The sequence below is a fragment of the Cygnus atratus genome, chromosome 2 (genome assembly GCF_013377495.2).
Source record: "Cygnus atratus isolate AKBS03 ecotype Queensland, Australia chromosome 2, CAtr_DNAZoo_HiC_assembly, whole genome shotgun sequence".
NCBI lineage: Eukaryota > Metazoa > Chordata > Aves > Anseriformes > Anatidae > Cygnus > Cygnus atratus.
The window spans coordinates 86,284,782-86,309,605 of record NC_066363.1 but is presented as its reverse complement, the minus strand read 5'-3'; the positions used below and the strand labels follow the sequence as shown (position 1 = coordinate 86,309,605).

At 36.2% G+C, this 24,824-nt stretch overlaps 1 protein-coding gene across 1 annotated transcript in view; it reads right to left on the bottom strand.

Annotated features, from left to right (window-relative positions):
- The window catches only part of ABCA13 (ATP binding cassette subfamily A member 13), a 197,800-nt gene that overhangs the window by 152,444 nt on the left and 20,532 nt on the right, over window positions 1-24,824 (bottom strand). The window contains exons 7-18 of the mRNA XM_050708769.1: window positions 23,515-23,630; window positions 21,666-21,799; window positions 19,504-19,668; window positions 18,045-18,244; window positions 15,825-16,023; window positions 14,658-14,834; window positions 14,207-14,412; window positions 13,290-13,429; window positions 11,850-11,967; window positions 5,343-10,052; window positions 2,213-2,319; window positions 1,123-1,241 (exon numbers count right to left, since the gene is read on the bottom strand). Coding sequence (XP_050564726.1) covers window positions 1,123-1,241; window positions 2,213-2,319; window positions 5,343-10,052; window positions 11,850-11,967; window positions 13,290-13,429; window positions 14,207-14,412; window positions 14,658-14,834; window positions 15,825-16,023; window positions 18,045-18,244; window positions 19,504-19,668; window positions 21,666-21,799; window positions 23,515-23,630 — 6,391 coding nt within the window. The remainder of the gene's footprint in view (window positions 1-1,122; window positions 1,242-2,212; window positions 2,320-5,342; window positions 10,053-11,849; window positions 11,968-13,289; window positions 13,430-14,206; window positions 14,413-14,657; window positions 14,835-15,824; window positions 16,024-18,044; window positions 18,245-19,503; window positions 19,669-21,665; window positions 21,800-23,514; window positions 23,631-24,824) is intronic.

Below are 24,824 nucleotides of genomic sequence, written 5' to 3'. Positions count from 1 at the left end.
TCAAAGATTTCAGTTTTGAAAACAAGTGTGCTTGTGAATTTGACGTAACATCAAGGATGTTCATCCAATAACAGAAATGCCAAAATTTGTGACATTTAATTTCAATAAAATCTTTTTATAATTCTAGGCTAACCATTTTTTAGTTTTCTTAAATAACTGGTCTAAACGTCACTTTCTTTTCAGCAAACTGAGAATTCTGGATACCTGTGTAAAAGACATTTCTTGTTTTATGCTTTGCACAGAATTCAGGAGAAAATAAGTCAAAATTCACATTTCTGATCTTGCTTTATTTTTTCATTTTTTTTTGCAGAAGTATGTCATGGAGCACTGGAGACTCCAGAAATGCATCTGTTCAGCAAAAGACTACTTTGAGATATGAGTGGTGTTTCTGACATCTTGTTTACATTAAAATATTGAATTTCCATTCATGTCAGCAAAATCTCCAGGTAGAGAGAATACAGACTGGCAGAACTATTTCATGAACAGGGGAAGTAAATTATGTACTAAAAGCATGAAGCTAGTATTTTCTATGTGAGTGTACATGCAAGCATGCATGCACATGTCTGCCTGTGATATCCAAAGGGCTGTTTCCTGCTCTGGACAAGTGACTGAAATGCCAAATGTTACTTCTCCCAACCAGTACTGCTGGAAATTTCATGTACTGTTAAGAAAAACAAAAACTGACCTCAACAAGTAATGACAATTGCTATTTTAGTTGGAATGACTCTGACTAAGAACTCTATTTGTATTTAGCTTGATCTTACATCTGTTCCTGTAAAGATTTAAAAGAATAAATGTACTCTTATTCATGAGATTAGCAGTATCGCAATATTTAAAAACTAAAATGAACTGCTGTTTGGTATTGAATGGTGTTTTACTTATTCATGATACAGTAATTTTAGTTATATTTACAGCTGTCAAAGCTCAGTAATATTTACTTAAAAATTCCTTCTGTGTACCACTGTAAAACTCCTCAGAACTATACCCATACAAACCTTAGCTTTGTAAAGCCACTATGGGAAGCAATCATTCAGAGAACAGGAAAAAAGATACTCCTGACGTTAGTTCCCAAAGTTTAATGCATCTGTACATAACACCTGTAGGTGTGGAAACCACTCAAACCTGATAATGATCTTGAACCAAATTGATTCCTTCAATGACAGAGACAAGTAAATGACTCATTATGTCATCTTTACACTTTGTGACAACACAGAAAAAGTTGCTGGCGACAGCTGGTTCTTCTGTAAGAGAAAATGTCCAAAGCTTAATCAGTTAAAAATAAATAAGTAATCACTGTCATCAGATTAACAGTTGACCAAACAAAAAGGGACAGAAAAGTTTTTAAAAAGAAATTTTGATATGTTAAAGGCACTGAGAAATATTTCTGGTCAGACTTATTTTCCATTAGAGGACAAGAAAGGCTTGTTTGATTCCCATTACTGTTCTCCATAACATAATACGAAATTATATGCTTACATCACTACAGAGCTTTTCTCAAAGTGCTGGTCTTGGGCACCCATATGCAAAGAATAAGACTAAGGCATTCAAATTAGAGCAATTTGTTGAAGGTGAAGTTATTCAGCTACAGGTAGCCAATCCAGTGGATCCACTGGGCTCAATTTGGCTCAATCCACTCCAAAGTGTGAGGTGAAACTTCACGTATACACTTGCCCCATTTTTCCTTCCTATCAGCTATAAGCTGCATTAAAAAAAAAAAAAAAAAAAAAAAAAAACCTCTAGCTCATTAAAAAACTGCTGCAACTTGACTCAGTTCACGAGCCTAACAGTAAAATGTCCAGTAGAAAAAGGCAAGACAAAACCTAAATGCCATGCCGATACAGCCCTCTGCTGGGTTTGAGAGTTAAATCAAGGATGAAGAGGTCCTAGTGTGTCAGAGCAAGCGCAGAAGCGCAGGAAGAGGGGAAAGAACACATGCCTAAAAATGAGAGAAGAGAGGAATAGTTGCCAGACCACCTGCTTTCACTGAGATTTTGAATCAATGTGAACATTCTGAAAATCATCCCTTTATGTGATCTGCGTCAAAATATTTTCCTGTGCCATTGCTAGGATTGTTTTCCTGCGTCAGTATGCTTGCCTTACTTGGCATCACCCAAATTTCCTGAATTTTACAAAGGGTTGCTCATAGTAAAGTCTTTACATTACGCTACTAACACATATGGTGACACAAGCAGTCACTACAACAGTAACCAACCTGAAAAGATTTTAAGAATATTCAAAATAGCAAACTGCAACTTATGCAATAGTAGAACACTAGCAGGGTGTAAACGCTCCTGAAGAATCTTGCATATCTTAGATGCTCTGTGGAAAGATTAATAAGAAAGCATTATAAGAAAGCAAGGATATCATAGAAAATTTTCAGTAAGTGACTACATACAATTACAATCACAATGGATCATATTAGGATTTCAAAATTAACAGTTATACGACTAACCGTTAGTCTGACATGCTATTACATTTGTCTGAACTATTTCAGAATCAGAACATAAAATTTCCAGGTAACAAAAAGAAAACAGCAGGTTTTCATCAAGGTAAAATATGATCTGATTTCTTATGACCTTAGGAGTGCAAAAAAGTACTCTAGCAAAATAAGCAAAATCATAACCATTGTTAAGCTAGTTTGCAGAAACACAGAGCTCACAGAACCTATTGATTTGATGGCAAAGAGCAGAACACTCAACAACTCTGAAAATCAGCATTTAGGGAAAATAAACAACATTTCTAACATTGCTTTTGATCTTTCAGTAGCCTGGGCTAATACTGACCATTAGTCTGACAAATTTGTATGAAGTGGATCATTAAGGTCTGAAAAACACATCAGAGTCATGCATTATCTCCATTATGCTGTTTCTCTGTTGGGCTACGTCAGTAGAATCAGTAGTCCCACGAGCAAGACACCCTACAGATCTGTGTTGCAACCAAAGCAACCGTCTTGTGGGATTCACTCACTGAGTATTACTTAAATGCAGCAACACTTGTCTAGCAGTACTTTTATTAAATGAGTTGTCAGTAAAGGTTTCCCAGAAGGAGAGTTTCCTTTGCTGCTAGATTACATATTAGAGGAACCTGTCAAAAATGATCTTGGGCTGAATCTTCCTTCAGAAAATGTATTTGTTAAACTGAATAACTTAATATATGAGCATATATTATTATATATTATATAGTTAATATGTATGAGTATATATATATATATATGTGTGTGTATATATATTAACTATATATCATGGCTTGGATTGGAAGGGACCTCAAAGACCATCTAGTTCCAACACCACTGCCATAGGCAGAGATGCCACCCACTAGATCTGGTTGGCCAAGGGTCCATCCATCCTGGCCTTGAATGCCTCCAGGGATGGGGCACATCCACAACTTCTCTGGGCAACCTGTTCCAGTGTCTCACACCGTTACAGTGAAGAATTTCTTCCTAATGCCTAGTCTAAATATATCCTCTTTTAGTTTAAGACCATTCCCCCTTGTCCTATCATCATCTACCCAAGTAAAGTGCCCCTCTCCACCCTTTTTATAAGCCTCCTTTAAGTATTGAAAGGCTGCAATGAGTTCTCTCTGGAGCCTTCTCTTCTCCAGGCTGAACATCCCCAGCTCTCTCAGCCCTTCTTCATAGGAGGTGCCCTCTGATCACCTTTGTGGCCATCCTTTGGGCTCGTTCTAAGATGTCCACATCTTTCTTGTGCTGGGGGCCCCAGACCTGGATGCAGTACTCCAAGTGGGGACTCATGAGGGCAGAGTAGAGGGACACAATCACCTCCATCGACTTGCTGGTCACTCCTCTTTTGATGGAGCACAGAATGCAGTTGGCCTTGTGGGCTGCCAGCATGCACTGTTAGTTCATGTCAAGCCTTTTGTCCACCAGAACACCCAAGTCTCTCTTCACAGGGCTGCTCTCAATGAGTTCTTCTCCCAGTCTGTACTCGCATATGGGATTGCCCCAACCCAGGTGCAGCACCTTATGCTTGGACTTGTTGAACCTCATGCGGTTCACATAGGCCCACTTCTCCAGCCTATCCAGATCCCTTTAGATGGCATCTCTTCCTTCTTTGGTATCAACTGCACCACTCAGCTTGGTGTCATCTGCAAACTTGCTGAGGGTGCACTCAATCCCAATGTCTAAGTCATTGATAAAGATATTGAAAAGCACGGGTCCCAAGAGAGACCCCTGAGGGACACCACTTGTCACTAGCCTCCATCTGGACATAGACCCATTGACCACTACTCTCTGAGTGCAGCCACTGAGCCACTTCCTTATCCACTGAATGGTCCACTCTTCAAATCTGTATCTTTCTAATTTAGATATTAGGATGTCATGTGGGACTGTGTCAAAAAAGCCTTACAGAAGTCCAAGTAGATGACATCAGTCCACCTTCCCTTGTCAACCAATGTTAATTGATTATATTATATATAATACATACTATACACACATATATATTAACTGAACAATTTTATATACATTCAAATATACTATAGTCACAGTCACAAAAGGGACATCATGTTTGCATAAGTCACCAGCAATTTTAAGTTATTTTCACTCAGTGTTAATATGGGTTTTTAAAAGGAGGAGCGCCAATAAAAGTTTTCTGGTTTTTTGTTTGTTTGTTTGTTTCCCTACATTTATTTTTTCCTTGTACGAAGAACTAATATAATAGCTTTCTGAATTTTCTCACTGTTGTTGAAAAAGCATGTAAATGCTATACTCTTTTCTGGTTTTAAGTGCTCAGAACAAATTCTTGAAGGAGCTAGTGCACAAACTTGAGTCACTCTGTGTACAGTTTTAAAACATTTGTTCATTGAAGACCTGAAACCTAGTCATAGGAAAATGAAAAGAATTTGTAGTTTGTAAGTTGTAATAAGTTGTAATAAGTTTGAATGAAATCTGAAGACATTTCTAATACAGTATATCTACATTTGGACATAGGAAGAAAAAAAATAGTTCCAAGTATCTGTTAATATTCTACTCCACAGCCCAAATAACTGTTTCCCACCGTTAACTGTGGGTTCAAGTTTTCAGAGTTCCAAGGTTTTTAAAACATTAATATTTTCAAATATTTGGTTCTATAATAATACCCAAAAAATCACCTTGAGTCTCAATACAGATTACTAAACACACAAACAACCTTGTCCAAACAATATAATTTGATACCAAATATGTCTGGTCTGCACAAAATAATGTGAAACAAATAAATATTGTTTTAATCAAAGGAACAAATCTGAAAAAATAGTAATTAAAGATTAGATCAAGCTGCTTACAAAGAATTGTTTTTTCACTGCTGACTCTCAGCATACTTTTAAAACAGTACATAGAAAATGCTCACCTCATTTCTGCCATTATATCCTCATAGAAATCCTTTAGTAAAAAGGGCATTTTGTTCCTGTCATGTTCTGTGAAAGATGGAAAGATCATTTGCAGGATCTCTTGCAAGATCTCTAGAGTTCTCTTTTGGGATGGAGTAGAAATTTTTCCATATTGTGCATTATAAAAAAATAAATCAATCAAGTCGACTATCTGAAGCTCAGTATTGTTTGCATGCCGAGCTTCTTCTGTAATAACAAAGTCAGCAATCATATGAAGGAGACTGCTTTGCAAAACTGAATTAGCAATATAAGTATTATTTGATATTTTTCTGCCAAGATGACCATCAACAAACAGTGTACCAGTGTAATCTCCTTTAGACTTATTTTGGAATAGTTCCAGAAACTCAACAACATTTTTGACAAACAGCAGTAGATCTGATGAATTTTCATTAGCCGTAAGGAGGATCAGAGTTTTCATAATTTTAGAATAATTTTTATTGTTACACTCGCACAGAAAGCTGTTCACAATCTCTTGTATGTCTTCAAAACTTCTTAACATAGCCTCTGCAGATGATATGTTAAATTGCTGCGTGAACACATGAAGAGTCTTTGAAGAGGACTGTCCATTGGCTACCCTTAGTAATTGAAACTCTTTGTCTATCACTGCAAGTAAGTGTCTAGCATTAAAATTCACCAGTAAATCTTCTATACTTTTAACTATAGGCAACCAGACGTTCTCAATGTTATCAGATATATTACTGTTCCCATTTAAAGCAGCTAATACCATAAGCATTGAGTAAGCCTGGCTTCCAACAGAAGATATTGCCATTAAAGGATGAACTATAGAAAGAAAAGAAAGGACAGCTTCTGCATCCAAGAGTTCAGAAACTTCACTAGTCATTTTCTTGACATCAGTAAGAGCAGTCTTTATAAGTGATATTCTTGAGTGTCTGTTCCAATTTAGACCATCATAAAGATTATCCAGCTGTTCAAGAACATCTTCAGCCATCTTCATTTCCTCCACTTGTATATTGCTCAGAATTTCTATGACCTGTAAAGCCACTTGTCTCTTTAATGTGGAGGAACAGTTTCCTGAGTTTGTATTATTTGCTTGCAGTGGCACAGCATAGAGGAACAGTTCATCCCAAAAATCCAGTAGCTCTTTGAGAACTGAACCATTTACACGATGGAGCTCAGAAAACTTCAAAAGAATAGAGTTCCATTCTTTAATCTGATGAAAAAAGCAAGTCAGATTGTGAGTGATATCTGTCTGAAAATCTTCCAAAGTGCATGAGGAATTGTCATTCACAGTGACGAGTTTCATTTCCTTAATGGCATAGAAGATTGCATTATAATTCAGAGAAAAATTGCTTTGCGCAAAGTCACAAGGTTTAAAAGTGGGATCACTCTGAGGTGTTACTGTTGTGAGAGCCCAGCAGAATGCTGCAGAAAAACAAACTGAGGCCTCTGCAGGTTCATCAAGCATATCTGTCAATGTCTCCAGTAACATCAGTAGACTTTCTACTTGATTAGAGAATTCCTCTTTTGTAAACATTGGCATTTTTGCTTCCTGAGTCAGTACAAAAGCGTATACTTCGGCTAGTGCTTCTGTGATGTTTCCATGAGCTAATCTTTCTGTAAGGCTGATGACATCAAGGAGGAAATGAAACATCTTTTCTACATCAGAGAGCTCCTCTCCTTGAAAAAGTCGTGTGACTTGCCATAAGCTGGTCAGGTTCCAATTACATGACTTGTTCTCAAATGCATCCCACCAGTCTATTAAGAGCCCTAACTCAGAGCTCTCAATATGCAAAGGTTTGACATTTTTAAAAAAATTATCCAAGCTCCTCTGGACTTGTTTAAATTGACCTATCAAGAACTCAATATCCATGCTCTTTAGATTTTGCACCAAGGTTACAACATGCCCTAGAAACTCTTCATCATTTCTTATTGGAAAACCAGTGAGACTAGAAGACTTGAAATTTTTGAGTGCCTTTTTTAGCAGTTCAGCATTCAGAGGTACTTTTTCTATCAGTGTCTGTAAAAATGTGTTGTTGTCACCCTGCAATTTATGGGACAAATTTGAATCAAGTTTACTAATCACATCTTGAAAGAACTCCATCCAGAAACCAATATTTTTCTCATCAATTTCAATATCCAACAGAGAGGAGATGTTTTCTTGAATTTCAAAAATTTCATTTTTCAGAAGAGTTTTAATTTCTGCCAAAATTTCTTTTGAGGAAAGCAGAACTTGATGGAAGGGTTTAAGGAACATCCTTAAAGTCCTGTTAGATCCATGGACTGATGGACTAAAATGGGTATCATTTGATGTATAGTGTGAGTACCCCATTAAATTGTTGACAGCCATTTTTATTAGCCTTCCAGAGTTATTTAAGAGTGTAAAAATAAATTCAACTACACTAGTGTCATCTTGAATGTGAAATTCAGGGAGAATGAATTTTAAAGTTTTTGCTAGAACATTGAAATATACACTTACACAAATCACATCAGAACTAGTTACAGAGCACTCAGGGAGAATTAGATTAAAAACAAAATTAACAAAATCTATCCTGTTCATTAGCTTAGTATCTGTCTCACTGTTTCCCAAAGATTTCAGTAGAAATAAAACATGTTTTGCATTTTCAAGGTGAGACGGTGATTTGTATTTTTCACTGAGATTACTAAATCCACGTATCCACCCATTACAATCCTCTACTTCATCTACTATACTGTAAGAGTTCAGAAAGACATGGAGATGAGATGAAAAATTCATTTGTGAATAGTTTAGGTCTTTCAGAGTATTGTCCAAAATTAATTTGGTAATATTCTTGAAAATACTGACACAAGCCAAATATTTGCCCTGAGGTGCATTTCTTAAGAAATCAGCTGTGTCTTTTATCTCAGTGAGAACAAATTCAAGTTCTTTTGGGGAAAGCTTGAGAATAGCAGAAAGTGAATTTCCAATGGAAAATACACTGGAACCCTTTTCTTTTCCTCCAGATCCTCCTAAAATGGAAGTGTCAAGCCAAGAATTCAAAAAATCTCCATTACCAACCTTCAGTATAGATTGCTGCAATTCAGTTATCACGATTCCTATCATTTCTAAAATATCATCTAAACTGTTACCTTTAAGTGAGCTTGTGGCATCAATCGCATTTTCAAATACACTTTGAAGAATAGCAAGGAAAGCTTCAAAATCTTTACAGTCATTTAAATCACCACCTTCAACTATGATTTTCAACAGATGCATTGCTGTTGTAGCTTCAACAATAGCCATATTCGTTTTATTGCACAGATCAACGTGAGTTGTATTTAAAAGACTTTCAGAGAGATCTGCCAAATCATTCCTCAGATAGACAAAAAAGGTGGAATTTAAGTTTAAGATTTTGGACGCTTCTTCAAAAATCTCTGTCCAGGTTTGAAGCCATGTAAAAGTGCAGTGCAAAGCAGAAGGCACACTTACCTCATCTCCTAAGTTTGTTTTATTAAACAAAACACTGTCCAATGGAAGCAGAAGTAGGTTATAAACCTCTGCTGAGTGATTTAGAGAAGTAATGTTTGATAGATAAAAATCAATGCATCCACTATTTATCAGGCATTCTAGGGAGAAATCAAAAAATTGTTCCAAATAACAAAAGGCAGCCGTTTCAAGCTCTTCATCCATTAATAATGTTTTAAGGTTGCTCAGAGTATTATAGACAATTTGCACCTCTTTTTTCCCTTCCTGTGCAAGAGACTGGGCCTGAAACTCTGTGTAATTGTAAAAGGTCTGTAACTTTTCACAGAGAGACTTACTGGTGAAGTTCCAGAGAAGATCAAAAGTTTCAAACAGAAAATCAGAAACTCGGTCCATATCTTGGAAATCATGCCATGCTTGAAAAGATGAAATATCTTTTGAGGTCTTATAAAGAAATTCAAACAAAGTGTTATTGTCAATATTTAGGAGCAAATCAGCATTCTGATACAGAGAGAAAAGTATCTGAACAATTGAGTCCACACTAATACTGTTTAATTTTTTGATGCCTTTGAAGAAATTGGGAACAATTTCACCTAACTCTTGTACTTTATATATAAAAGTTTCATTTGAGAATAATGAAGAGGAGGCATTACTCAGTCCATGAACTGTGCTGAAAGATGCATTGATATGACTTTCTGTCAATGATCCAACCTCATAAAGATTCCTTCGGAAGTTTTCACTCAAGTGTTCTAGGCGGTTCAAAGTAGTAACATTGAAATCTGGCCAATCAGTTAGAATATTTTTGACCAATAGCATACTTCTATTAAGATTTTTTTTATTTTCTGTAATGGAGAATATAAATCTAGATAAGGTCTCCAATACTTCCTCCTCTTCCACTTGACTTATATGAGAGAGCATAGAATCAAGTTCATGGGATATAATTTTCACTATTTGCCAGAAAATATCTGTCTTCTCCTTCATCCAAGATCCATGAAGAGCCTGGAAATTTTTTTGCAATTCATTATGGAGGTCTGAAAGTGCAAGTGAGAAGTTTGTGGCAGATTCCTCCCCCTCAGCAAAATTTTTCATCCATGTAATCATATTATTCAAAACAGTTTCCATTAGAGACTGGAGGCTTGAAAGAGCTGAGAAATCAGTCATTATCATTCCTTCTATGGCTTCTGCAAGATGTAAAAGATGATCCATTTCCTTTTCACCAGAAATCCATAAATTTTCTTCTGTCTTCAAAAACTCTTTCACAGATGTCAAGTTCCTGAAATATTAAGCACATTTTTTTCTTGTTACCTAGCAGACAGACAAGAATTAGTTGAATATATTTTTATAAATAGAATATAGATGCATTTACTTAAGTCAAAGAAAGTTCAACAATCATTTAAATAGCAGTCACCCATTAATTATTATAAGACCTGAAATAGCTCAACTGACTATCACTTTGATTTTCAAATTCATGGCTAAAAATACTGAAAAGCCACAGCCATATTCAAGTTGAAATCTGAATATAGGCATCTAAGTTAAAGAAGTGTGCATTTGTCAGTAATCAAGTCTGTAAGCCACAATTGTCCTTTTGATTTAAGCACTTCACATTTTCTGCTGCTGAAAAGAGCAAACATTTTATGCTTCACAAATGAATTAGTTTATAGAAAGGAACTTATCAGTAAAAGTGATCAAAAATTCTACATTCCAATGAGTTCTGAAGAAATATATATTTTTTTTTCATCACAATTATTTAAAGTGAAAACATTTCTGTTTGATGACTGATAGATGAATCCATTATTTTAATATCAGGGAAGTGAGGGGAATGAAATTACACTTAAAAGTAATGCTCCAATTGATGTTTTCATAGTGTCAGTATTATTTCTCAAAAGGAAAAAAATGCTTTCATTTTCGTATAAAACATTACAACTCTGTGAAGCTGGTCTGGTCAAGACTGAGCTGCATGGAGGAAGGAGTATTCCAATGTAAAGGTCACAAGCTGAAGACAGTTTATCCTTGAATATGTTTTTTTTTAATAGTTTAAAAGCAGAAAACCACACACTATTAAAAAGGTTTGTGAGGGACTATGTCTCTGTTACTGGAATTACTTACTCTAGATAGAAACCAAGATGTCAAACATTGAAAAGAAAGCATTCCCCATGTAGAATTTGTTTCTTAGACATATAAACAAAGAAATATACCTTGCACGTATAATACAGAAAGACACAGTAAGCAATTGGGTGATTTTGTTAGTAGTGCAGCATAGGGAAAATAGTGCATTCTTTAGAAACAGTATTTCAGGTGAAATACAAATCTGTGTTCACAAGCATTTTGTTTATACTCCAAATTTTAAGAACATCTAAGATTTTGAAAACACAAATCAGAATTTACTTGCTTCTAGAGTCCATTTTAATCAAGTTACTGACCTCCCTGTCAAGTTCTGCTTGAATGAAAAGCACAATATGACCTGTCTAACAGTGGAGGCAATATTCAATATGCAACTAAGGCATATTGAAGGCAACACATAATTTATAAACTTTTGATTCTTCATCCTTTATTGCACTGATGGTGGTTACTTCCATTTTACAGATTAAACCAGGCATTGAGTTAGTAAAGACCTCAATAGCAGCATAACGAAAAATAAAGTTCAGAGTCCAGAAATGTAACTTAGAAAGTATTCTCATCTATTAATAACTGTGATCACCAACATAGCAAGGTAAACAGTTAACAGCATTAAACAACACAGGCAGCAATGAACAACTAGCTTGAGGCATTTCTATAAGGCATTTTTTTTCTTATTTTAACAGAGTGATGATTAAATGGCTTCCGTTGTACTGTTCATCAGGGCTATAATGTATGCAACAGTGATAAGGAGGCTTTGTAACAATACACAGGAACTGTCAGGACTCCATCCCATTTCTTCCAAGTAACACTGAGCAGCATTAGCCATATGGTGAAAAAAAGGCATGGTAATTATGTTCAAGAATTACAGTGTCTGTCCAAAGTGAAGGTGGTGTAAAGGATTTGTGGAAAACACCATTAAACAAAGAAATTGCACTGACTAGTTCAACCTTACCGTGACCAGGAAATAACTGAGGAATAATCTGGTAAATCTTGCAGAAATGCTAAATAATGACCTAAGATAGTCTCCAAACTGAGCTTTTGTCTAGAACATAGAGATGCTTCTAGTCCATCTGCAGAGAAAATACAAATTTCAACACCAAAAGACATCAAGAAAACTTTATGTACAATTATGAACAACTTGATAACTCCCACTGAAACAACCTGAAAGACTCCTACCAAACTCAGTAGTACGTGAATTTGTGAAGAGAGAGAAATACAGTACATTTTAAAAGAAAGAAACATGCAATTTTTAGTAAAGAGTTTGATCTTAGTTCTACTAAATGATTTAAAGGAATGAAATACAGAATCAGTAAATATCAGCTCTACATAAGACACATCTATATCAGCCAATTCCTTACAGAAAAAAAAAAAAAGGAAAAATAGAAGAAGATATGTTTTGAATTATACATGAACTGCAGAAATACTCGGAGGGAAAAGAAAAAATCAGTTTTATTATACAAGAGTGCACTTAGTGCTGCAGTCAGCACTGAAAGAACATTAATATTTCTTTTTCCTTGGAATTTCAGTAAAAAGAAAGCAGTTATTACTGCCTAGTTAACCAATCTGAAACTATAATAGATTACAAAACCTATGCAATCAATTCACATTTGAACAGTTCACTTCACTAACACAGTTCTTTGATTTAAAAAACTGCTTATTTTTGCATTACATTCTTTACCAGCCCACTTACAGGTGAAATATTCAGTACATTTCTGATTAGCTCAGCAGACAAAATGTTTGGAAAAACAAATCTTTAGCAAGACCAAGATCTTCCATAGATCTCAAGAATTTAATAAAAAAATAAAAAATAAAAAAAATGCAAGAATTGGGAGCACAGGAAAAATACTTAAAGAAAACAAATGGGTGATATTGGGGAGGTCATTTTCTAGACCTGTTTGGATTAGCCATATTGTGCCATGCTTCATAGCTCATTTGTACCATAAAATGTTCAAAAGAGCAATGCGAATATTTAATCAGAAATAATTCTGAAATGGTAAAAGCTCTCCCATTCCCAGAGAGATCTGAGATCATTCAGTTTTCCACTGAAAATCAGTTTTCCACCAAATAAGGAAAAACTAATGTATTCCAAAAAAGTTATCAGCAGATGGGCCAGGACATCTGGAATATCACAGGATGGGATGAAGGAAATCAAGCTTAAAGTCCTTGCCTTAATTTGAAACCAGCCTAGAAACACCTCTACTGAGTGACCAGCTTATGTGGTCTCCCATTTATATTGTGGAATTAAGAAGTTTTCCTTACAGGATATGGGAAACATAAATGGCCCACAAATATAAAAATCTTCAGCTTTTCCCTTGATGAGGAATAATGTACTCTAAAACAAACATAGAAATTTCAGAATAAATCCTGTGCTGTGGGGTAATTATTTCCTCACCTGACTGACCTTCTGTGGAGCCCACTTTCTCGTTCATGTATTGAGCTACCTTGCATGTCCACTGGACAAAAGTTGTTAAATCCTTCCAGTATGGATTTCCCTCAAAGGCAAACAAGATTTCTTCAAGTGTATTATTAATTCTGAAATGATACAGAGAACAAAGCTGCCATGGTTAAAACAGTGATGACAGAGGACATCCATCCAGTAAAAATATAACTCCACCTTAACAGAATTATGCTCATGCTTTACATAGCTAAGCAAGAATAACAAAATCCTATCCTATTTTAAAGCACTCTATTGATATACCATTTTGTTTTTAATATAGCCTCATTTAACACCATTAAAGTAATTCTATGGATTTCAAGCTGAATAATTGCAAATAACAATCAAATTAAAACTTAATAAAAAGATGAATGTGTTTCCACTGAATCAGAAGAACAATGACTGCTTTCTGAACACATCAAGCAATCTCAGGCTGCAGTACCCCTCCTAGTATACTTTGTAACTCCCCTTTGATGTTTCTTGCACCTCACACGAGCCTTTCAGATCCAGGTTTCCAAGAGTCCCTAGCAACACAGGGCCAGAGAAGTATGCAACAGGAAGAAAACAGGGGAGAAGTAGTAGAAAATACTTAGATGTAAAAAGATAAAGGGAGAAGAAGCTTTTAGAATCCTAGATACCTGCCTATTCTTAGCCTATTTTGAATCCCTTCCCCAAAAGAATACTCATACAAATCTTCCTCTACTTTCCTGTTTCTGCTACAGAAAGTGGTTTATTTCGTGTGGTAATCAAATGCAGAAAGCAGGAGTTTAACCTTTTTATCTATTCATTTACTCATTACTATACCTACTCCAGGCTGGCATCAGCAAGAAGAGAGTCAGGATCTTTATGTATTAAAACACTTCCAAAATACATACAGTGAGAAGAACAGCTCTTCCTGACAAGAGCTGAAATGGACATCCTCCTCAGATGGCGCTTCTGTGCTCAGCAACTGATTAATTACACAGTAATAATGGTAACTTTCAGCTAGCTGCTCTTCTATTTCTTGCCATCCCAAATAATCATCCGTTATTGAATCTGGCAGGCTCTGTTGTCCATGCATTACTTTCTGCAGAAGCAGGACCTTTCACAGTAAAGAGAACAATTGTTTAAAACCAGTAAAAGGTAAGCACTCCAGAGATTTTGGCCCTGGTTCTTAGATTTGCCGCCAAGCACCTTCGAATCAGTTTAAATAATTAGTTACCAATCACTTATTAATAGCAAACCCTAAGAAGTAATCTACAGCCCCTGTTAATATATTTCATTTTGTGATGGCAATATAAGTAAGGCACTGCAAGCTTTAAACAAAAAGAATTCAGAAATACTTACAGCTTCCTTTAGCGACTGGACCTGGTTGCTTAGCTTGAAAACCACCTCTGAGTCACTGTCAGGACACACATGTATGGCTAAAACATCAGTGATAGCAGAGCCCCGTGGAAGCTGCAGGGCCTTCTCGAACATTGTAAGCACATCATCGCATACGTAGGAAGTGTTGCTCATCAACATCTAAAAAGTAGTGAATACACTGTGTCTTTAAAAATGAATTTAAGGATAAAGTAACAGATTTAATTCACACTCCGTGTTAATTCTCATGAATGTCAGAAGATTAAAATAAATAAATAAATTAAAGTTGGACCAAAATGCTGCTAAATAAAAAGTTAAATACTCTACTTAGCCAGTATTTTTCACTTCTAAATTAAGCCTGTGTAGCTTTATGCAAACTAGTATGCAGACATTAAATAACAACATACCTGTTTTAGCTCCACAAATAGCTTTCTGATGTCTAGATGAATGAATCCATCTCTTTGGGTAAAGGGAATCAGTTTTTCCAGGATACGTAATGCTTCTGTAAGACAGTTCCCCACCACCACATACAGAAAATATTTAACCTACAGAGTAATTCAGGGGCTGGAAGCATCCTTCTGGGAAAGAAAACTATGCACAACATGGTTTGAAAGACACAACAGTTAGAGACAAAGATTTCATGTTGCACTGGTACTCTTACATCATCAAAATATGACCCTGTCCTCTTTCACAGCTATACCAGAGTAGCTCTAGTGACTTCAGCAAGCTTTAGTGATTTTTACGAGAGGAAAATAAGGTCCTATGCAGATTTCTAGCTATAAACGCTGTAAATAACATTGGACACTTCCCATATGTAATAGCTGATTTAGACGGAAAATTCTTTTGAGATGCAGAAAATTTGCCTAATTCCTTAAGGACCCAAGGAAAACTGTAACCTCACCCTTCTCAAATAAAAGATAACACCAGAAATGCTACTAGATAACGTTAGGGGCTGCTAAATCTAGCAGCCCAACAGAGGCAAGGCTGTTCAGGATGCATGTCTGTTAAGGGGGAATAAACGTGTACATGTCCACAAGGTGGATCCCTCCAGCCCTCAGGCACTCAGTCTGCCCAGCAGCTGCCACTGGACCCCAGTTGCTGGCACCTGGACATAGTCTTGCTCCAGCTCCTGGTGCAAATGTCCTCACTCACACACACAGTGGATTCCTGCAATAACTGCCTTTGGACAGTGCTACTGACAAGTACCCACCACGCAGCTTTACCTTCAGTGAAGTTTAAATATTGCGTTATTACATTCCTTATAGCTCCATCTACCAGAAGCAATCTCTTCATAACAGGCCACTGAGGCACAGACTGTAGCACAGCCTGCACTCTCTCCAGATATAGGATTCTGTAAATAAAAGAAACAGAGCACAGAAATGTTGTGCACTACAAACAAAAAAGTAAAGCTGCTGAAAATTATGTTTTGTTTTGTGCACTCACTCTATCACCTACTCTGTATTTTCTTACAGAGCAGCGGTATAGCAGTGTCCTTTTATAAAAAGAATTTAAATTCCAAAACACTACTAAACTATTGAGCAGTTTGACTGCAGTCTCTCTCTTTACAGAAGATAATGGATTAATGGATTTTACAAAAGCCTTGGAACAAGAAAAGAGCAAAAACTAAAGAACCCTTCTGACTTTGAGCAGTCATTGATCAGTCTCCCACGTGAGAAGTTCAACTTGTTTTCATGGACAAGTCTACTTTTTTCAAACTAATTTCCCTAAAGGCTGAAAATGCTAATGCTATGAAAGATTTACACACAGTGATCTCCTTTCCTCCCTTTTGCAGCAAAACATGGAGAAGTTTCCCACATAAAAAGTTGATTTTCTATCAAGACATTCATTGTACTGAAAAAAAAAATGCTTCTAAACACTCAAAGCTGGGAAAAGGAGGCACTGGCTGCTATTCCACCAGAGGCTGTGAGGTTAAGCACAGGAGTTATATATTCGTTTATAAACCCCACATTTTTTCCATTTTTCTATTCAAACAGGTATGTTTGGAAATGGAAAAATGACGGTGTCATTAAATTAAAGCAGGAACAAATACAGAGCCAAAGGCTGCCTGATCATCTCCCACTTGTGGGTGTGCTAATTGGAGCTCCTTATATCCCTCAGAGTTATCCTCAGGTGCTGATTTGTAAAGCATGGATCATTCCTCCTATGCAGGAAGTTTTAAACATGAACAAGCAGAGCTATTATGAGCTATGCTAAACCAAGCCCTTCATTATAATCACAGAACACCCTGAATTGGAAGGGACCCACAAGGATCATCAAGTCCAGCTCCCAGAGCGATACAAGTCATACGATGTTCATTTAGAAAGACAGAAGGGTGCATTCCTGTACACTGCCTATGCCTTCGTAAGGCTCTGACAACTTTAACAAACATTTATTAGCCCTCTATATCTACAACTTTTAAGTCCTGTGTAGTAACCTTTCCAGACATGTATTGCAAGTATTGTTTTAAAAATAGATAGGTAAACAGAGCTCCTAAAAACTTTATTTTGCAGAAATCGACCAGAACAAACACCTTGATTTCATTTTAAAATATATGACATGAATCAGAATACCTGCAATTAAAGCACAGTCAATCTTTACAAGCTTATAGTTGCACTCGTCCTGAAATGAGGATTGAAAGCATTTTCAGGGTTGCAAGAAAATAGTTTACTACTAATTAGTGATCAATTGCCTTTAAAAAAAAAAAAAAAAAAACACCCTTTCATAGGGGAAGATTTGGACTGTGTTAGCAAAACAAATTATTCTGCATAAACACAGAATTTACAGCCATATCTTATTAACTACCTGCATTTGCATTAAGTGATAACAAGTCAAACAGGGAACACACATAGCATTACGTTATAATTCTGTTCTCCATAGTAGGTTTCTTTTCAAGATCTCCTGCAAAAACCAACATGAGTGTGAGCCCTACAGCAGAAATCCAATACATTTCAGAGGCACTGGACTTGCTGTGCATTAGGAGATTGATATTATAGCATACATTCATGGGAAGCATTAATGAGTCACAGCAACTATTTGTGGGAATTAGACTTAGTAAAACAATGCAAAGAATTCGGGTCATAGTCCAAAATGCTTAATTATACACAGCTGCTAATTTCTGTCCTGATAATGTACTCAGGTCCCCTACTGAACCTTTAAAAAGGTATACTCAGAATCACGGATTAAATTTCTTGTTCAGAATGTGTATGAGTTATAAGAGTTATTTGACTGCATAAGAAGTTTTGAATTACAGAATAAAAAATAAAATCACAAAACAGCCAAAAATCAGAACAAGATTAAATGTAATGTGAAAATAAATATTGAAGCTAATGTGAACTTTTTAACGCAAGTTGCAGAAAGATAAGTATAACTTACAGATTATGAGATGGCCTATATTCTTCTGAAAAATAGGCTTCTGATTTCTCATTCCATTGCTTGATCAGGGTATTTATCCCTGAGACAATTTTTCTGGCTTCCCTGTCATTTAGCAGCTGAGACATTACATCAACTATGATTCTTTCAAGTTCTGAAAGTAGTTTCTGAGAGCGGTTGCTGCTGAACCATTGCTCTAATACCTAGCAGATTGAAGGAAAAACAGAATGAACCTTGTTAGATAATCAAAACTTTCTTATTTAGACAAACACAGACTTTGCTTTTTGTTGTTTTCCATTGTTGTCATTTTTGTTTTTGTTTTTGTTTTCTGATTTGTCTTTGTTTTTTGTTTCTTTGCTGTTGTTGTTGTTTTTTGTTTGTATGTTTTTTAATAAAAAGGGCAGCTTCAACATTTTGGGGGTCCCATTATACAAAGAGATGGAGAAGGAGCCTGCATGCTCCCATTGTGTAGCCTAGAATACAATATGTCAAGGCCTGGCAAAACCCTCAGACTGCCCTTATTTTCTCCCCCATTATGCCTTCTAAGTGCCTAGTGGTTATAACAGATTTTCACTATAAAAGGCATCCAGCTTACCCAGTGACTAGCAGCTTCAATTACATCCTTCCAAACAGTTTTAAAACCATGCCTGACATTATTATTGGATTTACCTATGGCCAAAATAGTCATTACTTTTGGCAAACACATTAAATGGTGACTTCAAGTCATCACAGATCAGTAAAACTAATCAAGAGAGAAACTGACAACTACATTTTTAAGGAAATAAATGAGTTCTACATGCTTACTCTAGATCATACTGCAAAAATCTCCAGAGCAGATGATATACAGTTTAACGTTTTTTTTAATGTTAAACACACACACACACACGCACACAGACTAGTGTTAAGGCAGCTAGGTAAGTGTTCTCCTAAAGAAGCATCTGGCTTGTTTATCCTATTCTCCACGCACTACTTGTCATCATAGAAACTGCATGACAAGCTGTTTTGCCAGAGCAGAATTTTAAAACGTTACCCTGGAGATTTACTCTTATCCTCCTCAATACACTTCAGCCACTATTGCCTAAGCTGGTGGAGGAGAATTAATAAATGAACAATATACCATAGTCTGCTTTCAGTTTTGTCCCAAATTCAGGCCCAAGTGAGACAGTAAATGGGTTTTCTTTCTGTCAGACCTCTGCAGTGCAGTCTATTTCACCATGTTCCCTATTACATTTCAAATCCATGTTTGAGTTAATGAGAAAAATATGATTAAGTAGACAAATGGTGATAGATTATACTTCCACTGTAACAATTCTTATAAGAAAGATTACTTTCTCTTATTAGTCAGATGAAAAAAATCATGGCAATAATATTTTATACCTATCTCGGATCTTTTAACTGAGTCACTGTTGAGAGCCTGCATGCAAAAATTAGGAATTTAATCAAATACCTCATTAAAGTGTACCTGTGCATAGAGTTTGAGCTTGCTGACAGAATGGACAAGATACAGTTTGGCCTCATGCCATGTGGAAATACAGCTTTCTTCATTATTCTCTTTGTTAGCTTCATCCCCTGGCACACTGGACAGAGCAGAACACACAAACTGGTCCAGTGTCTCTCCTGTGGGAATCTGGCAGGGACACAAGAAATTGATGAGTATGTCAGAGACTTGCTGAGTGTTATCTCTGATATCAATTTACTTATCTGATTAAAAAGAAAATCACATAGCCTCCTTCAGTGACAACAAAGTCCAGTTAATCCGGCCTAGTGTTCTTGGGTACTGCACATACAGAGTGTTGTGTAAAATAACAGTGTGGCCCCATTAGAGTTCATACTTCTACACCAGGTGGAGTAATGAGATTTGTCTACACAAGGAATTTTCATCCTGTAGCTACATCAGTGTTGTTATTTTACATTAATTTCCAGGTTGACACTGAAATAGCTTGCAATTATACAGTCCAATTACACTAGTATTCTGCCCTGGAATAATTATGTAGAAGCAACTTCACAAGTATAAAAACAACTGATGTATAAAGCATTCAGTACAATGATACATCTTAACTAATGATTATATATACAGTGGACAAGTTTTAAATTGAAGGTGGCACTTCTGAGCTGTGTGGACAAGGGGACAATTTTCCTCATAGCCTGACTTCTAAATTCCATGTTGAAAGATTTATTCTTCCACATCATATAAATTTTATCAAAGCTTGTAAAAGTCACTTAGTACATCTTAAATCTCCCTAATAGTGTCTTTCTGAGGTATTTCCCATCCAAACCCCTTTCAACTGTGACTAGGAAATGTACTGAAAGTTTTGCAGGTGTTTTGACACCACACCAGCTTGGGCATCAGATAGAGAATTGAAGTGTTCAGAACAGACATTGACCATGTTTCCATACTTCTCTTTGTACTCTTTGAAGGTCTTCAGTGTCCTACTATAAGCACACAATATGAAGATAATAAGCTTAATCTTTAAATAGCTAACAAATATTCTGTCAAATATTCTGTTCAGTTGGTCACACTGGCCATCAATGATATTTCATTAAAAGGCCATTCAAAAGGGGTTTGATTGTTTTTGTTTGCTAATATAATTTACCTATTTGTGTAAATCATCCATTTTTATAATGATCTCTTCTCAAGAAGAGTTCCAGACCATACCTAGCAAAAGAAAGGACTTCTGAAAATTACCAGCATGTTCTAGTCAAAGACTAGACTTCAGTAGAAATTCAAGAGATGTTTCAAGTGTTCTGCAGCTCAAACTAGAATATCGCAGGTCATTTTGGTCTAGTAGAAACATTAAAAAAGCCGTCACTGAGAAGAAATATTTTCTTCAAAGTTTGACATACTGGTCATATATTTGAATAGCCCCATTGAGACTACTCATCAGTCAAGTACATTTATATCAAGACCATACAACTAAGAAGAAAGAACTGCTGATGTACCTTTATTGAGGCACAGAAGAGAGAGGCTTTCTTTGTCCATCAAACCAGAAGAAAAATGCTACCTGTCAAAAGAATCCAGGCAGCTTCAAATCTGGGCTTTATTTTAAAAATTTAATGGAGCGAAACACAAAATTTACTTCCCCTGTACTTTCAGTAAAAACAGTATTTATTCTTTACATCTATAACGTCATTTCTTGTAACCTACAGATTTATGTCAAAACAGGCCAAGAGAAGTGATTATTTCCCATAAGGTCAAAGTAAAAAAGGCATCCATTTTAATTCTCACTACAACTTCTACAAGAGAACACAATTCAGAGGGGCCACACAAAATCTAACATGAATATTATTGAATAAAATCTTTTGTTTGAATCATTTGATTCTTGATATGAAAAAGCACTTCCTTAGTTATAGATGGCTTCAAGTGATTAGTTATGCTATTAGCGAGTCATGTATAATGGTGCAAATACCTGCTGAACAAAGCTTACAAAGTTCGTATTCAATTTCAAGACACAGCTGGAATCATTCATCCAAGTTCTTTACCTTCTGAAAGATGAAATGCTGCTTCTGTCTACCTTTCTAAAATATGATTATAGTTCCTGTAAGGCATGAAAAATCCCTTCAGGGATTTCCTTCAGGAAACAAAAACAGAGGAAAGAGGGACAATGAAATTTTCAAGTAGTTTACCTTTGTTAATTGTGCTGTATAACTTAGAAGTTTCTTAACACAAAGATCATCAAAACCAAACCTAGATTCAAGTTCTGCTCTGACAGCACGTGGATTCCACAAAACAGCCCCTAGAGAAAGATTATATTGAAAACCTGAAAGAAAAAAAATATATAGTTTGCAGCATTCCTACTTTCTTTGTTCACATTGTTTCTTGTAGATTCAGACTTGATGAGACCCATATACAATATTTCCAGCTTTCTGAAGAGAATAAGTTTGCACCTGAACACCTATTTCACTAGGATAAAATCCCTGGTTGCATTAGAAATATGGCAAGGTCAGCTAATCTGTTGGTATGTCACCAGCTGTTGATAGGATCATCATGAGAGGCCCTACACAGTGATTGCAAGCAGACGCAGCAGTGTGCCATTCTGAACTGGTGTCCAGTTATGCATGCATTTGTGCAAATGTACGTATATGGGCTGAAAATGACTTACTGCTGAGAGGAAGGGCACTAGGAGAATACTAGCTGCACTCTGTAAACAGGTTTGCATAAAGATACTACTTCTGTACCTGGTGATTCAAATCAGAAAGCTTTCTGAGGGACGGTATGTCATACCTCTAATGCAGTAAGATGCAGGAAAAGCAAGTCAATTTACATTGCTTTTGTTCTAGCTAGCTTTAAAGCAGTACTAGCGAAGACACAGGGTTAATGATACAGTACATACCCAGCTGACACAAAGCCTTGTCTAGCTCTCAGAGAAACCCGCGTCACTACAGAATACTACCAGGATAGGAATTAGATAGCACACTATGGTCTGCCTACTTTGCTGTCACCGTACCTATTAATTGCACTAGAAATCAACTTCCTGGCATTAAACTTTCTGTATTCTCTATTTTAAAGCTAAATCCTAATTTGTCATAAATATCTGAATATTTGGTGACATGAACATATTGTACACAACACTTCTTTTGAGTTTATAAGCCTGTAACACAACATGAATGAAAATATATTTAAGAGGCCATAGCTTTTCCAGCTTCCTAACATTTGCCATAGCTGCGAGGCAACTGGCAAGTCAAAAATGCCAGCCAGACACACACAAACTTTAAGGCCACCTGTCACTCATTTCTCTTTTGAATAGCTGTCTGTAAAGTACACGAAAGAACAAATAGCAGCGACCTGAGCTGAGGCCCAGGGAATTAAAGTCCACCCTCTGTATAGGGGCTCAAACATATTACCCTTCTATCACTTCAGTCTTGCTTTTGACAGTGGGAGGGGGATTTAGACCACGTACATTTCTTGGCCTGACTTTCCATGCAGAGTCAGCAGCTGCACATAGAATCTAATTGTACGTCTCCAGGCAATTTGCCAATGAAACCTATTCCTGACCTTAATCTTGAGGAGTTGTCCTGTGCCCAGCCTACCTTCTCCAGTTAAACACATCTCCCACAACCAGGCAGCAGATAGTGAAAATGTAGCCCTCCAGCTAAGACTAGAATTTGTGATAACACAAGAATAAAGCTTTAAAATAAGACTGACATAACATGCATGTCCAAAAAAGCAGTGTATCCTTCTATCAAATGGAAGGGATTGTCCTTTGTAGTGATTTAGTCTCTCTAAAATTCACCACTGAAAGATCATTCTAAACATGATATGTTAGGCCTTGCAGTTGTGATAGTCTGACGAAATGTAGTTATTAGTGTTTAAAAAACAGGTCAATAAAGAAATGAGTGACATCATTCAATTCTTGGACCATTTACATTGGGAATTTAGCAGGAATTCAGAGTTACTGCTGTCACGTATTTCCAACATGCTTACAAGTTATGTCAAAAAAAAAAAAATAATAATAATCTGAAGCAAATTCCTTACCTTCCAAGCTCCTATCCTGTACCAATTCAGCAGTTAAATTCAGTGCAATTTTCACTACTTCATAGAAACTCTGGCCAAATGGCATCACATCTAAATCCTTCAATGATGCTAAGGTACTGAAAGTAAAACAAAAATCAAGCTCTGCATACACACAGAACTGAAAGGGCTTGGTGGAATAAAATGAAGCTCAAACAACTGAATACTAAAATACATAGTTATTGCTGAATAAACTGATCTTTTGTTATTTTTTTCATTAAAAAAAAAACCAGTGAGATTTTACAATTAGAGTTTTACTCAATATTTACTAAGGATATGAAATAATACACCAATGTTCTCAGGGAGAAGGGACAGTCAGGGTAGGAGATATGAGTTACACATGAGAGCAAAAAGAAAGAGCAAAAACAGCACTAGGATTCTCCTAGTCATCCCTACAGCAAGACGACGGGATGGCCAATAAAATAAACATTGGCTTATTCCACTCAACCTGCAGAAGCAAAACACATTTAAAGCAACAGAAGACTTATTCTCACAACAAATTAAACAAAGCACTTTACACAACACTGATAAAAATATATCTGTTGAATGTCTTACAACTCCCAGTTTTCCCTTTACTGGGAAACAATCTACATTAACACAGCTATAATTTACTACTTAAAGTTTAAGTCAAATTTATTAGTTATTTCCCATAGTGTATTTCTCTATTAAGCAAATAAAAATCCAGCTTCGTTAGACTGGATCAGCAGTTGCAGTAACACGTATTTCCAACAATATGAGAAAAAAATGCAACACCGTTTAAGTTATCTGAATAGGTGTGAAAAGTGTTGAACTAGGACATGTTGTTCAACCAGACAATCAATTAACCCTGTCAACTGTGGGACATAAAACACAAGGCAATGAAAAAAAAAAGTTTTTGTTGTTGTTTTTTGTAAACCCTTGGCTTGGCTTTGCTTTTTGTGTCTCTTTTTCTCATGGTGGGCTAGTCTCCACTAGATACCTCTGAGAGCACAGCAAAGATAGTACAGCTCAGGAAGTGAGAGAAGTTGTAAGTTTAGGATCCTTTCTGCTGGCTAAATACTGCCTGAACCTCTACCTAGAAATGTATGTCAGAAATCTGAGGACAGTCAAGAGGTAAGCATTGGTTTTCATGGTTTGCTTTACATATTGGAATATTTACAGAAAACTGAAGGGCTCTGAAGGACACCAGCCTTAAAAAATAAAATAAATAAATAAACAGCCAAGTCTTGTCCCATCGTTAATTACCTGTGGGTTGACCCATCTGGCACCCAAGCACCCACACATTTGCTCACTCC